At 41.8% G+C, this 13,738-nt stretch overlaps 1 protein-coding gene across 2 annotated transcripts in view; it reads left to right on the forward strand.

Annotated features, from left to right (window-relative positions):
* LOC128601003 (kelch-like protein 29) overlaps nt 1-13,738 on the forward strand; it is a 209,833-nt gene that overhangs the window by 161,832 nt on the left and 34,263 nt on the right. For both annotated transcript variants that reach the window (XM_053613846.1, XM_053613847.1), the window contains 2 exons: nt 550-746; nt 5,689-5,948. In XM_053613846.1, the coding sequence (XP_053469821.1) occupies nt 550-746; nt 5,689-5,948 (457 nt within the window). The remainder of the gene's footprint in view (nt 1-549; nt 747-5,688; nt 5,949-13,738) is intronic.

A 13,738-nucleotide genomic window follows, 5' to 3' on the forward strand; every position in this document is an offset into this window, starting at 1 on the left:
CAGAATCCTTGCAGTAATACAGTATCCGTGCACAAGGGCTTTTTGGGATGTCTCAGACACTGAAACAGAATCAGCTGCTGTCTGGCCATTAATTGTGCTCCTTTTTGGCTTTGACCTTGAGTGGATTATTCTTTCACACAGGGCATAAAACCCTGATGCACACCATTATTCACAGATCCCCGCTGTACACCCTGGGGGCTTATTGCATTTAAACTAATCAGTGCAATTGGATCTGAATGACATCATCACTCAAGGGATATAAATCATGTTGTGTGGCATATAAATGGAGCTTTGATCATGTCCCATGTCTTCCACCTGCCTTTATGTTCCCCATAAGTGTCCACTTAGCCTCTTGTGTGTGTATATGCATATTTGTGTGTAAGCATGCTGTGCGTTCATACTGTGAGTGGAATATGGCAATAATGTGTTGTTAAGTTGCAGGAAACAAAATGACGCATTTAAAAATGAGACCTGCTTTCTTTACGTTTTGAGAGAAATGATCGTGTATATGTGTGTAAGGTTCTCTAACCACTCTGTCGGTGCCATCAGGTCCCTCGGGGAGACGGGCAGCGGAGAGAAGCTGGAGCTGCAGATGACCAACATCAGTGCTGACGTGCTGGAGATGCTCCTGGAGTTTGTGTACACCGGCTCACTCGTCATCGACTCGGCCAATGCCAAAACCCTGCTGGAGGCCGCCAACAAATTCCAGTTCAGCACGTTTTGCAAAGTCTGCGTGTCTTTCTTAGGTAGGATCTCACCCTCATCACCTTCCTCACATCTCACCATCGCTCCATCCAATCAGCATCTTCTACAGCTCACTCCTCCATCCAAAGTAACTCTCCTAAGATTTTCAACGTCGGCACTGAAATATCAAACGCACTTTCACGTTCACACTCTTGTGTGTATAATCCAGCTGCGTTCAGGTAGATCGATAAGAGCCGAGCTGGAGGCCGACTGAGAACGTGCGAGACATCTGAACGCAAAGCAACAGATCAGGAAGTCGACTTCCTGAAAAGTCAAGGCTGTGAAGTTCTATGGCTTCTTTAGCGTTTGACTCGGGAGTGTAGACAAAGACAAAGCGAGACTTTGGTTCAAATGGTCAGCTGAGCAGTCAGACAGGAAGTGAAGGATTACCAGCATCTATTATTGATCCGTTTACTTTGCTTGTTTTTCAAGTCTAAAAATGTGTTTTGGCATCATGCGGAGACGGCAGGAGATTTGTCTAAAGCCCCGCATCAAATGAGGGTAAATCCAGTGCACGACAGAGAAAAGTTGGAAGTTGTTTGCAGCCTTGACAAGAAATGATAGCATGCCATGTTCAGTGAAACTCAGAACATTTGATCCAGAGAGTAAAACTTGGTGATTTGGTGATAGCACGCAAAACGTAAAGCGTTTACTCCATTATTGTGTGTGGCGTCAAAAAATTTTCTTCTCACAGCTGGGTTTAGGCTACCAGAAGCACGACTTAGTGGAGTCTGCAAAAAGTTACATGTGTTTATCGAAGTCCTGCAGAGAAGCAAGATGTTCAAAAGCCTGCACAGCTGCAGTGCTGCTACCTCAAGCTAGTAATGACAATCAAGTTCATATGATTTCTGTGCGTGTGTGTGTGTGTGTCAGTGTATGTTTGTGTGTATACCTATGTATAAATGTGTGTCACGGTCCCTTCCGTTGCCAGTGCTGGATGGAATGAAGCCTGGTCCTCACCATGCGGTTGTCTTCAGTTTGTCCTTTATAATCACCTGGAAGAAAACTTCAGAAGAAGAAAAAAAATGCTCTTTCCTCATTGTGTGAGGAGAAGACATCTGACCTGGTTTATAGGAGATGGCACGCTACAACTCTGCATCATTCCAGACATAATAAAACCACATCTGTCTCAACCAGACACATGTTGGGCTGAAGTTTTGCTTCAGTTTGTCTGTGTGGACTTCACATGGTCTGCATATTTTAGGTTTATACAGCTTATGGCACATTGATTCATCCAGAAGATTCATCCAAAAACCACATGATCTGCTTTTGTAATATTACAGATGTGGCCGCGGAAAACGCACACCTTTGTTCAGGAGCATTCATGTTTGGCAAAAACGCTAGGTGGTGTAGAGATAGTACAGTAGTTGTTTTCATCTTTTAAAATCACAAAATGTAATCAGCTGTAGGCTACAGTTAATAATCCATCACATTTCCAGATTAGACATTGAAAACAAAATGTATAATCTATTGCCAGACGTCGGCCTGTTATTCAGAAAAGGTTGTTCCGAGGGACCTCCGTTTATTAGTCCTATTAAAACATTCCATTGAGGCTCTGAACAAAAGCAAAATGGTGGCAGTGTTCGAGTATTTTGCATAAAGAAGTGTTTTAAATTGTTTAGTCTTTTTTTTTAATGATCTCAAAAAAAAATCTGTTCTGTCACTTGGCTTTTAGTGGGCAAATCGACTTTCATTAGTTAGATCTACTCAAGCCTACACAGAAATTATTCCACAAATTTAGAAATATTAGAGTGCTTTATAGACATTAGTCAGGAATGTATGCAAGGATGAAACTAGTGAAGGATGGAATTATTAATTTGTTAGTGCTAAAATGCATTAAATAGAAACACATTCAGTGATATCGGGCAAATACATTCCATGCCACACCATCTCAACCGGATTCAAATCTGGAAATAGTTTAGGAGTTTATATAGTTTATATGTTAATCCAGTTCATGGCCGTTGCTTCTGTTACAGTCCAATACACTTTCAGCCCTGAAAAAAGCAGTGAGATTGTCAGAAATATTTTCTAATGTAAAGAGCTGCTGTGTGCTTAATTATAGCCTTCTCCGCTTCACTGTCGACTCAAAGGCTACTGTTGGTCCTAGTGCAAATCTGGACTGGTCCCAATCAGCCCAGGCATGAATGCTCACATCTCTTCACTCAAACTGTTTCAGCCCATTGACACTGGTTTTCATGTTTCAGTCCTAAAAACGATTACTTGTTACTTGAGATCCTGCACAAACCAAATGATGTCCCACACAACAGTGTTCACAGAGAAATTAGTTCAAAATTAATTAATTAATTTTTAATTAAAAAAAAAAAGATCAGTAGTCATTCTATTTTTAAATATTTCGGATCTACAACATGGAGTAGTTCTGTAGGATCTACAGCACTGAGAGATTCTGTAGGATCTACAGCATTGAGAGATTCTGTAGGATCTACAGCATTGAGAGATTCCGTAGGATCTACAGCGTTGAGAGATTCCATAGGATCTACTGCATTGAGAGATTCCGTAGGATCTACAGCATTGAGAGATTCTGTAGGATCTACAGCATTGAGAGATTCTGTAGGATCTACAGCATTGAGAGATTCCGTAGGATCTACTGCATTGAGAGATTCCGTAGGATCTACAGCACTGAGAGATTCCGTAGGATCTACAGCATTGAGAGATTCCGTAGGATCTACAGCATTGAGAGATTCTGTAGGATCTACTGCATTGAGAGATTCTGTAGGATCTACAGCATTGAGAGATTCTGTAGGATCTACAGCACTGAGAGATTCTGTAGGATCTACAGCACTGAGAGATTCTGTAGGATCTACTGCATTGAGAGATTCTGTAGGATCTATCAATATTTTAAGGGCCACTTTGTGTATATTACATTTTGTGTGATTCTGGGTTTAATAGTATTCATAAGGATATTTTATTATTTTTCAGGTATGTAGTGAAAACCAGGCACCAAAGCAAGACAGTGCTTCAAAATGATGTCCTGTTGTCTGCTTAATTATAGCCTTCTCCGCTTCACTGTCGACTCAAAGGCTACTGTTGGTCCTAGTGCAAATCTGGACTGGTCCCAATCAGCCCAGGCATGAATGCTCACATCTCTTCACTCAAACTGTTTCAGCCCATTGACACTGGTTTTCATGTTTCAGTCCTAAAAACGATTACTTGTTACTTGAGATCCTGCACAAACCAAATGATGTCCCACACAACAGTGTTCACAGAGAAATTAGTTCAAAATTAATTAATTAATTTTTAATTAAAAAAAAAAAAGATCAGTAGTCATTCTATTTTTAAATATTTCGGATCTACAACATGGAGTAGTTCTGTAGGATCTACAGCACTGAGAGATTCTGTAGGATCTACAGCATTGAGAGATTCTGTAGGATCTACAGCATTGAGAGATTCCGTAGGATCTACAGCGTTGAGAGATTCCATAGGATCTACTGCATTGAGAGATTCCGTAGGATCTACAGCATTGAGAGATTCTGTAGGATCTACAGCATTGAGAGATTCTGTAGGATCTACAGCATTGAGAGATTCCGTAGGATCTACTGCATTGAGAGATTCCGTAGGATCTACAGCACTGAGAGATTCCGTAGGATCTACAGCATTGAGAGATTCCGTAGGATCTACAGCATTGAGAGATTCTGTAGGATCTACTGCATTGAGAGATTCTGTAGGATCTACAGCATTGAGAGATTCTGTAGGATCTACAGCACTGAGAGATTCTGTAGGATCTACAGCACTGAGAGATTCTGTAGGATCTACTGCATTGAGAGATTCTGTAGGATCTATCAATATTTTAAGGGCCACTTTGTGTATATTACATTTTGTGTGATTCTGGGTTTAATAGTATTCATAAGGATATTTTATTATTTTTCAGGTATGTAGTGAAAACCAGGCACCAAAGCAAGACAGTGCTTCAAAATGATGTCCTGTTGTCTGATTTAAAAATTGAAAAATTAAAGAATTAAAAAAAAAACTTCACCAAATTTCAACTTTTGAATGAACGTAGGAGGGATTGTGTGAATGTTCTAGAAGGAGCTGTACGGTCCAACTCTCTAAAACTAGAAGGGCAACTCACAGTGAGAATCAACTTGGCACAGTGTGAGTGTGTGCACTTAAACACATTTTACCTTAAGGAGGCTATTACACGTAGCAATGATGAAATACTATCATTTGTTTCGATAATGTCAAGCACTATGTGCATAGAGCTTACTGAAATTATATATATATATATATAATCTTTGCAGGCCCAGATAACACTACTTTTCTGTGCATTTAATCCTAGGTATTATTATGCATGTTTTATTAACTGAGGCAGTATGTTCTATGTTTAATTCCCTGTGAAACACCGCCATAGTGAAGACCGGCAGTTTTCTCCTATGTTTGCATGCTCGAGACAGAGCAAACACACCTGCAACAAACAAACAACACAAATAAGTGATTTTTGCCACTTTACATGGTGTTCAATGTAAAAGCATCCTGAATGAAAAAAAAATTAACCAAAACTTTTAGAACTTTATTTGAGAAAATTCAATGTCACACTTTTGCTAGACAGACAGCTGCTCATTCTTAAGCCTTGTCACATTACGATTTGTTCACGCTCTCTCTAGTCACAGGCATATAGACTACACAATTTCAGGATGCCTGACACTTATGACACTTTGTTGACCCCTTATTTGGCTCCTCTGTGGCCTTAGGGCACCAATAAGTACTTTACCTGTCAGCGCTAATCCGTGGGATGGCACCCCTGCTGGGTGCCCTGCACTCAATTGATTTGCCCCAGTGTTTGTCCCAGAAGTGCTTTGAGCCTCTGCACTCCTGTGAGTTTCACAGATACACAGCTCAGATAGCTTTGCTCCCTTTCTCCCTAAAGTCTTGTGATCTTTTATGGATGTGGCCAATGGACGCTGTCTCTCTCTCCTTTGTGTTCTATAGAGAAGCAGCTGACAGCGGGGAACTGCCTGGGGGTCCTGGCCATGGCTGAGGCTATGTGCTGCACAGAGCTACACAATATGGCCAAGGCATTTGCCCTGCAGAATTTCCCAGACGTGGCTAGCCAGGACGAGATCCTCAGCATCTCTAAAGAAGACCTGGTCAGCTACCTGTCCAACGATAGCCTCAACACCAAGGCTGAGGAGCTGGTCTACGAGACTGTCATCAAATGGATCAAGAGGGACCCAACCAACCGAGTACAGGTCAGTCTTTATATTAGAGATTGATAGTTTAGTCAATTCTTTGACTGTTAACCACTAAAAGATAAAAATGTCAAATCAATCAAAAATAATAAACAAAAACTTGCATTTTATGTGTGTATGTATTTTATTTAATAGAACCAACCATAGAATAAAGTGATTTTGAGGTAAAAATGATTCAAATATTGTCAGCATTTTCTCAGTCACATGAAAGTTATGAGAAGCAACTCAGTGGAGAACCCAAAATGCTCACTGAAGGAGATGAAGCAGCTGAAGGCTGAAGTGCTTTACAGGGAGTGTATTGGAACTGAGTTTTGCCCTCTCTGGAAAAAAAATGAAAGTGTAGGACACAGCAGGAGCACTAACTCTCACAAAGTGTCTCTGTTCTTCTAGGATCAAAAGAGTCGTGCGTGAGGTAGTTCAGACACATGACCTCTTCGAATTTGCCTCCATACTGAAAGTTCAGCCTCAGAGATGCCACAAAAAAAACAAAAAAAAAAAATTCAGAAACTTTTCTGGGCCTTGGCCCTTTTTGTTCAATTCTCCAGAAGACTGAGGATGCTCAGAGTTGACATAAATGCACAGTAGAGCCGCCTGTGGAATCAGATATTCAAGAGCTGTGCAGAATGACATCAGGCTCTTGGCAGTCGTGATGGAGCGCTGTGGCTGTCTGAAACACCGGAGCCATGTGTGACAGAGCTGTTGCATTGAGCTGCTGTTTAAGAAGCAGCTCACGCGCTTGGAGGACACACTTTCGCACGATAAACTAGCCCACTGGTCAGTGCTGGAGTTTACACACAACAATCAAACACTGGGTCTTGACCACAGTTGTTGTTGTTTTTTTTTTTGTTTTTTTACCATCTCCTTTCTCTTTTTTTTTTTTGTCTGTCACCTGGACTATGATGGAAGGGTTTTGACTGAACCTTCTGAAATTTCCCAAAGACATGTTGAAACCAAATGTCACATCAGTGTAGAGAAAAACAAAGGCCAATATAAGGGTTTGCTCCACAGTGTCGAAACAAATAGGCCATTTTGACTGTGAGAATCAATGCTTAGGAAGACATGTGAAGAAAAAGTGATGCTTGTGAAGTGTGAGATGAGCTGAGCACATTTCTTCCCAAGACAGGTGACAGGAACGGAGTAGAAACAGCTCATTTTGTCATACTTCTAGGTGAGCAAGTCATTTTATGGCTTCGAGCTAATTACGTCTGATTTAGCACCCACTCGATTGTGAGCAGCCTGAGTAATTAGTTTAATTTCAGCCTCGATCTGAAGCATCGCCTCCATGTGAGATGATGTATGGATCCGTGTTGGGTAGTTCTTCATCTCTTATTTTAATTTACATTAGTGTAGCACAGTGAGTCAACACAGTTTTCCTGTAGTCGTAACATGGGTCCCAAGTGACTCGCAAAAAGAAGAATAATGCTGCTGCAAATACTCTAGCTCATGGGTCATGGGGCAAATAAAAATTGTACATGTCAGCTTAATGATCGATCCTGCCTTAGTGCTCATGACGGAGCGCTGTTCTCTCACTGGATTAACAGATACTGTGCAAGTAAATGAATTGCACAGAATGTCTTAAGGCATAATGGTGGATATATATATATATATATATATATATATATATATAAATATATACGCAGTTATTTATTTTAATTTTTTGCCTTTCTGTATCCTTGAAATGAACATTTGATAAATATCTAAAGTAAGGTTATGTCTATAAACATGATTTAAAACAATTACATTTGGTACAGAAGCCCTAAGAGGCCATGCATTATAATTTGTTTCTTTCTTGTTTTCTCGTGATCACGACTTCATCGTCTCGTGATCTATCATAAAGAAAAGCAGGTTTTTTCACAACGTTCTTTTATCACGAGACAGTCTTGCAACTTGTGAACGGGACTGGTGCTGCATGCACATTGGCATCTTCGCCATCGGCATCGTAAATGTAATAAAGAGATGGACTTTATCTCCGCATTAAGAGAGAGGGGCGTTCCCGTCTCAAGTGTCAGACACTAATGTGGAAGTTGTCAGTCACTGAGAGACATACCTGTAGAGCTAATTCATCTTGAGTGATCAAAGTAAAACACGAATTTGTTCATCCATGATGCTGCGGGATTGCGCTAAGCTTTTGCTGCCTCCAGAACGATAAAAGCAACTTTTCTCATGTCGAGATCACAAGAAAATTAAGTCGCGATCACGATAAAACAAGAAAGAAAGGAAAAAAATAATGCATGGCCTCTTAAGGCTTACGTCATTTGGTGTAATCTGCGCATTCTGTTTTGTACAGTAGCTTCGGTGTGTTTCAGCCTCGGCTGCTGGCGTAAAACTCCCACCAGTGTGCAGCCAGGAGTGCCAGGAGCAGAGCAGGCAGAGAGTGAGAATATTACTGAATCACTGGCCTTTCCTTTCACTCGACACTCTGGGTCCACAGCACAGGCCATGTGTGTTCAATTAGAACAGCCCCTCGCGCTGCCAGCGGGTCCATTAAAGCCGTGCCCCGGCCAATTTCAGCCAACACTTTATCTCACTTGCTAAGGCTGCAGGACAAAGGGGTTTGATTAATAGCATCTCTTTTGAAGGAAGATCCAATATACAGCTGAAAAGAGAGCTTAATGATGGTTTGTACGGGATGAGGAATCAGTATTCACCAAATGAAGGTCCATCTGATACAGCAGCTGTAAAATAACAATGGATGTGCCGCCACTGATATGCACTCCATGTTCCAGCAAGATAATACTTATTAGCTGTAGGAGACCTGTTTGATATTAGATTGTCAAAGCGGAGACGTTGCCAGATTTGCAGACTTTGCATTCGATTGTTTCATTTTAATTTTTTTCTACAGAGATGCCTTATGGAGGATTAGGAAGTTTTTCAGAGCTATTGTCCTTCAATAAATATTGATTTCATGAGCAGATTTTTAATATCATTTGATCAGTTTTATGAGAAGACCCACATGTGGTAAGCTATCACTAAACTGGTGTAAAGCTCAGGGGTTAGAGCGGCAGCTGTGCTGTGGAGGGAGAGAAAGAACGAGAAAGGAGACAGGGTGCAGACCCTAGCCAGCTTCAGTGCCTTGTGTGTTCATTGCTCTCTCTCTCTCTCTCTCTCTCTCTCTCTCTCTCTCTCTTTTGCACTGGTATGGTTCAGAAACAGAGCTCCAGGCACCGGGCCAGGTGAACCCCAGCTCCTCGTGTCCCTTTTTTCTCTGTCTTAGTTTCTCTCAGTTTTCTTTCTCCCTAGAAAGGGAATAACCTCAGATGAACTCTTTGAAGGGTGTGTGAGGGAAAGTTTTGCTACCTTATTTTTCCTTGCTGAGATTAGTTAAAGAAAAAAGAAATAACGCCCCTCTGTGCAGGTCTTATTTATACACAACAACATGGGGGAGCATGTGATGAGACTGTGGTGCCCACGGACAGCGTGAAATAGAAAATGCTCTGTGGGCATTTTTCATCTGTGACGCATCCCAGCACGCTCACAACTTGACTTGTGTCACATCTGCTCAGTATGCTGTCAAACTGATTATTCTCCACCTCAGTGTAAATGTGTCCTGTTGTGTGTGTGTGTGTGTGTGTGTGTTTGTGTGTGTGTGGTTAGATTGGGAGCAAATGAGGCATTTGTATTCACCTGTCCTCCCTTTTGTATCACATTTTTGGAATGCACACTTGTATGCAGCTTGTGTGTAGGCAGTTATGTTTGTAATTAGCATAAGTGCACTGAATGCACCCACGTGTGGGAGTGTGCATAGATGTCAGCTCCACAATTATTGGCACCCTTTGGTAAAGACGGGCTAAAAAAGTTATGTTTTTGTGGTTAATTAGCTTAATCTCTAACGGAACAGGCCAACAAAGTATTTGGAGAGTGTGGCAGAAGAAAGTCCTTTCTTTCATCTAACCACAAAAATAAGAGTTTGCTAGATGCAACTGAAGATATGACTGGAACCGGCTGGAATCTATAGTCAGATGTGATAAAAAAAAAAATACGGCTGTTTGGGCACAAAGACTCAATGTGGGTTTGGAGTAAGAAGACGGATGGTTATACAGAAAACATTCTCATTGTTGTCTGATTGGAGGTGGTGTGGGGCTGTTTTCTTTCAAAAGGCCTGGGAACTTTGTTAGGATATATAACATCGTTAAATCTCTGACGTATCAGAAGATTTTAAGTCAAAATCTTGGCTACAACTGGGCTTTGGTTGGAAATTCCATCAGGACAATGATCCTATACAAACATCTAAATCCACCCCAAAAACATTCAGTGACAGAATAAAGCTTTTGACATGGCCATCCCAGTCCCCTGACCAAACCCCATTGCAAAGCTGTGAGCTGAGCTGAGGACATAGGACCCTGGAGGATGTTGAGAGATTCTGTGGCACATGTAGGCTGATTGGCATTTCCAAACTGTCCATAGTGTGTGACTGTGTGTGTAATTGTGCCCTGCAATGTGCTGGCACCCTCGTCCTGAGTGTTCCCTGCCTCGTGCCCCAAGTCCCCTGGGATAGGCTCCAGGCTCCCCGTGACCCTGTGTAGGCTACGCGCTACAGAAAAAGGATGGTTTCTGTTGTCTTTGAATACATTAACTTCAAATAAAGGTTGGATTTCTTTCATACAGCAGGCCAGACAAGAAGAACTGTTTTCATTCACTGAATGGTTCAGTGTTAAAAAAAAAAAAACATATGCAGGAGTCACTTAGGACACCCACAGCAGTCCACAGTTTGGACCATCGACAAGACAGAATGGAGACGAATGTCCTGCAGAAGAAAGTTGTCAGAAATGGAAATAAGTAAAGTGCATCTGATGCATCTGACGTTTCAGTGTTTTCTATAGTGATATGGGCGACTTCTGGATTGGACTGCAGTCTGATTAAAAACAAAGATGTGTAAGCCTTTTCTGTCTATATCTGCTTTACGTGTGCTTTTGTTAATGCCGAAGAAGGAGTACAAAAAATAATAAGTCTGTGGGAATTCTTCCAATCAGAGAGGGTTTCATGGGAAACAAAAAAAAAAGCCTTTAACTCTCCAAACTCATGAGGAACCCTTTTTGAATGTTCCTCACTACTTGGAATGTTCTTTCTCACTTCTACAATCCTGAAGCCTTATTGTATGATTAGTGAACCCAGCCTACTTCACTGCCTTCATACTCTCAACACAATGTGCGCGCTCTCCAGGCATGCACCTACTGGATCCCCATTCCCATTTCTCCCTGCTATTTCATTGATGGACCTCTTCCAGTCATGTTACAGATTGAGAGATAGTGCTACTCCCCTGTGGTCCTCAACACCACCTAGCAGGCGCTAAAAGCAAGCCTGGGCATGAATACCCTGGAGCTGAGAGAGGATAGTACACTTACGGCGTGTCTGATACGAGGTGCTGGGATTAGCACTGGTTCACAGCTACAGAAACAGCGCCGTGTTCTGAATAGCTTCATGAAGGCTCTCAGCGTCAAGTATATCGATTGTGTGTACAACACATCTAATGTTGGTGTCAGGCTCATTGGTAAATTGGGCCTTGTGCAAGGTGGGAATTCAGACACAGAGACAAGCTCTGTGTAAGGGGTGTCCAATAAGAGTGTCTGTGTGGGTGTACATGCACAGAAAAGCCATAGTAAATTAGACAGGAAGGTACTGTATTAGATGAAGTAAAAAAAAAGTTTTGGAGGTTCTTATGTTTTATTACAGATTAATCACTATTAGTGCTACAGGCCAAATGAAATGACACAGACAAGCAATTAGATAAAGAAAGCAAAATCTTTGTGGAACTTATTAACTGGTCACACATGGAAATGAATAGGATTCTAAATGAGTGGTTTGTTAAAGGCAGACAGTTCTAATATTTACTGTAAAACATAAATACTTAGTGTGTTAAAGTGTCTAATTGCAGTTACATTTTTGGCCTTTTCAGATTGATCTGTAAACATAAACATTTAATAGTAAACATTTCGAAATTCACTTACTGGTACAGTGAGATCCCTGGACACTTGTACACTTACCTTGTAGCTATGTTTACTGGCCATTTTATCAGGTAAATATTTGTTTACAATTACTGACTGTTCCTGTGTATCAGCCCACCTGTACCACATATATAAATGGAAAGGAAACCACCATAAGACCAAAGCTGACCAGATATTATTTGGCTAGTGAGTCATTTTCAACAGAGCAGTACACAAACATGGCAATGTGACGTGTGGATCATACAGTATCTGTGCAGTTAGGAGCCACACAGTAACACTACCATGTATTGTTGTAGTCTTACTGCTGTGCTCACAAAAAAAAACAACAAAAAAAACACCACCGAATCTGCTCTGCATCTTGATATGGGGAGGTTGAACCAGTATTAATCCCTGACCATCACGTCCCACCCCAAGCATTGCAGAATGGTTTGTGCTGAAGTAGCTCGGAAAACTCGAGATTTCTAATGAATGCTTAGTGAACACTCTGAACTTTAATACCTCATTTCATTATGCCTTCCTTTTCCCAATTTTACCTTAAGCAGCCAACCTGGTCACTGCATGGGTCATAACTGCACAGATGGTTCTGTAAGAGATCCAACTGGGCCGATCTATAATTCATCAGATTCAGAATTTGCTCAGCCATTATTTCCTTTCCTTAAGGATGAAGCTGGTCACTTTAAAGAACCGTGGCACTTCGTTTACTCTCGGCTTCTGAGGGATTGCATATTTTAGCGCAATCATGTAATCGTCTGGTACAGGATAGGGGAGCGCACAAGCATCAGTGTTTTTTAGCAAGTCAAATTTACGAGCGGGAGTATAAATCCCCCCGCTGCTTATAACAGCCCTCGCCTACTCCCCTGTGGTGACTCGGCTTGGGAGCAGATGATTATTTTCTCTAACCATTCCAAAGCTGTTTGGCTAGAACGACTCAGCCGCGGCACTGGCAGGGCTGGAGAGGGAGAAGAAGAGGAAGGCGAGGAGAGAGGGAGCATTCTGGTGGGTACATGGGCATATTGCTGTGACATTATTTTAGAACAGACGCGAAATGTGTTCAGAACAGCAGGCCTGTGCCAGAGCTACCACCAACCCTAATCCCAAATCGTTCACCCACTGGGGACATTTCCTGTGCCCTGGAACTTCCAGCCAGTTTTTGCATTAACACATTATACTATGATTCCCCACACACACACACACACCCACACACACACACATTGAGTTCAAACAGGCTTTCTGCTGTTTCTTCTAGAAAAGCCAACTCTGAGAGAACTACTCTAGAACATTTTGTAGAAAGGCAATTTTAAGAAGTGTTTAGTGTATATACAAAGGATTGAAGTTCAGCCAATACTTGGCAAGCTTGTATGAAATAGCTCCAAGGCCAGGTTTCCAAGGTTTCCATAGACCTCTAGCTGTGCATTGTTTATACAACAGAATTCTTGGTAAATAAGGTGTTTCGAGGCGAAAAAACAAACAAACAAAGAGAAATGGGTGGAGGTTGTTGCTATATTGTGAGCACTCTGAGGAAATGCCAGTAGTGTTGCCTGTATAAATGTCAAAGTGAACATGGCCATCATGTCATGGTCAGAGAGCTAGCACGCTGTAGATTGAAAAGAGAACACAGGCCCAGATGTCATGACAGTACACGTGTGTATGTGTGTGTGTGAACAGGCCCTTACTAGAGGCAGTGTGTGAGAGCTCAGGGTGAGCAGATCAGCTGAATCACTGTCCCTGTTCAGCTTGTGTTTACAGCGCTGAACACAGGCGCAAACAAACATCCTGCAGATCCCCAGTGCGAACAAACAAGCCATCAGACCACCGAGCCCCTCACCACAGCAACTCCTATCAAACACA

This window comes from Ictalurus furcatus, chromosome 25 (genome assembly GCF_023375685.1).
Source record: "Ictalurus furcatus strain D&B chromosome 25, Billie_1.0, whole genome shotgun sequence".
NCBI lineage: Eukaryota > Metazoa > Chordata > Actinopteri > Siluriformes > Ictaluridae > Ictalurus > Ictalurus furcatus.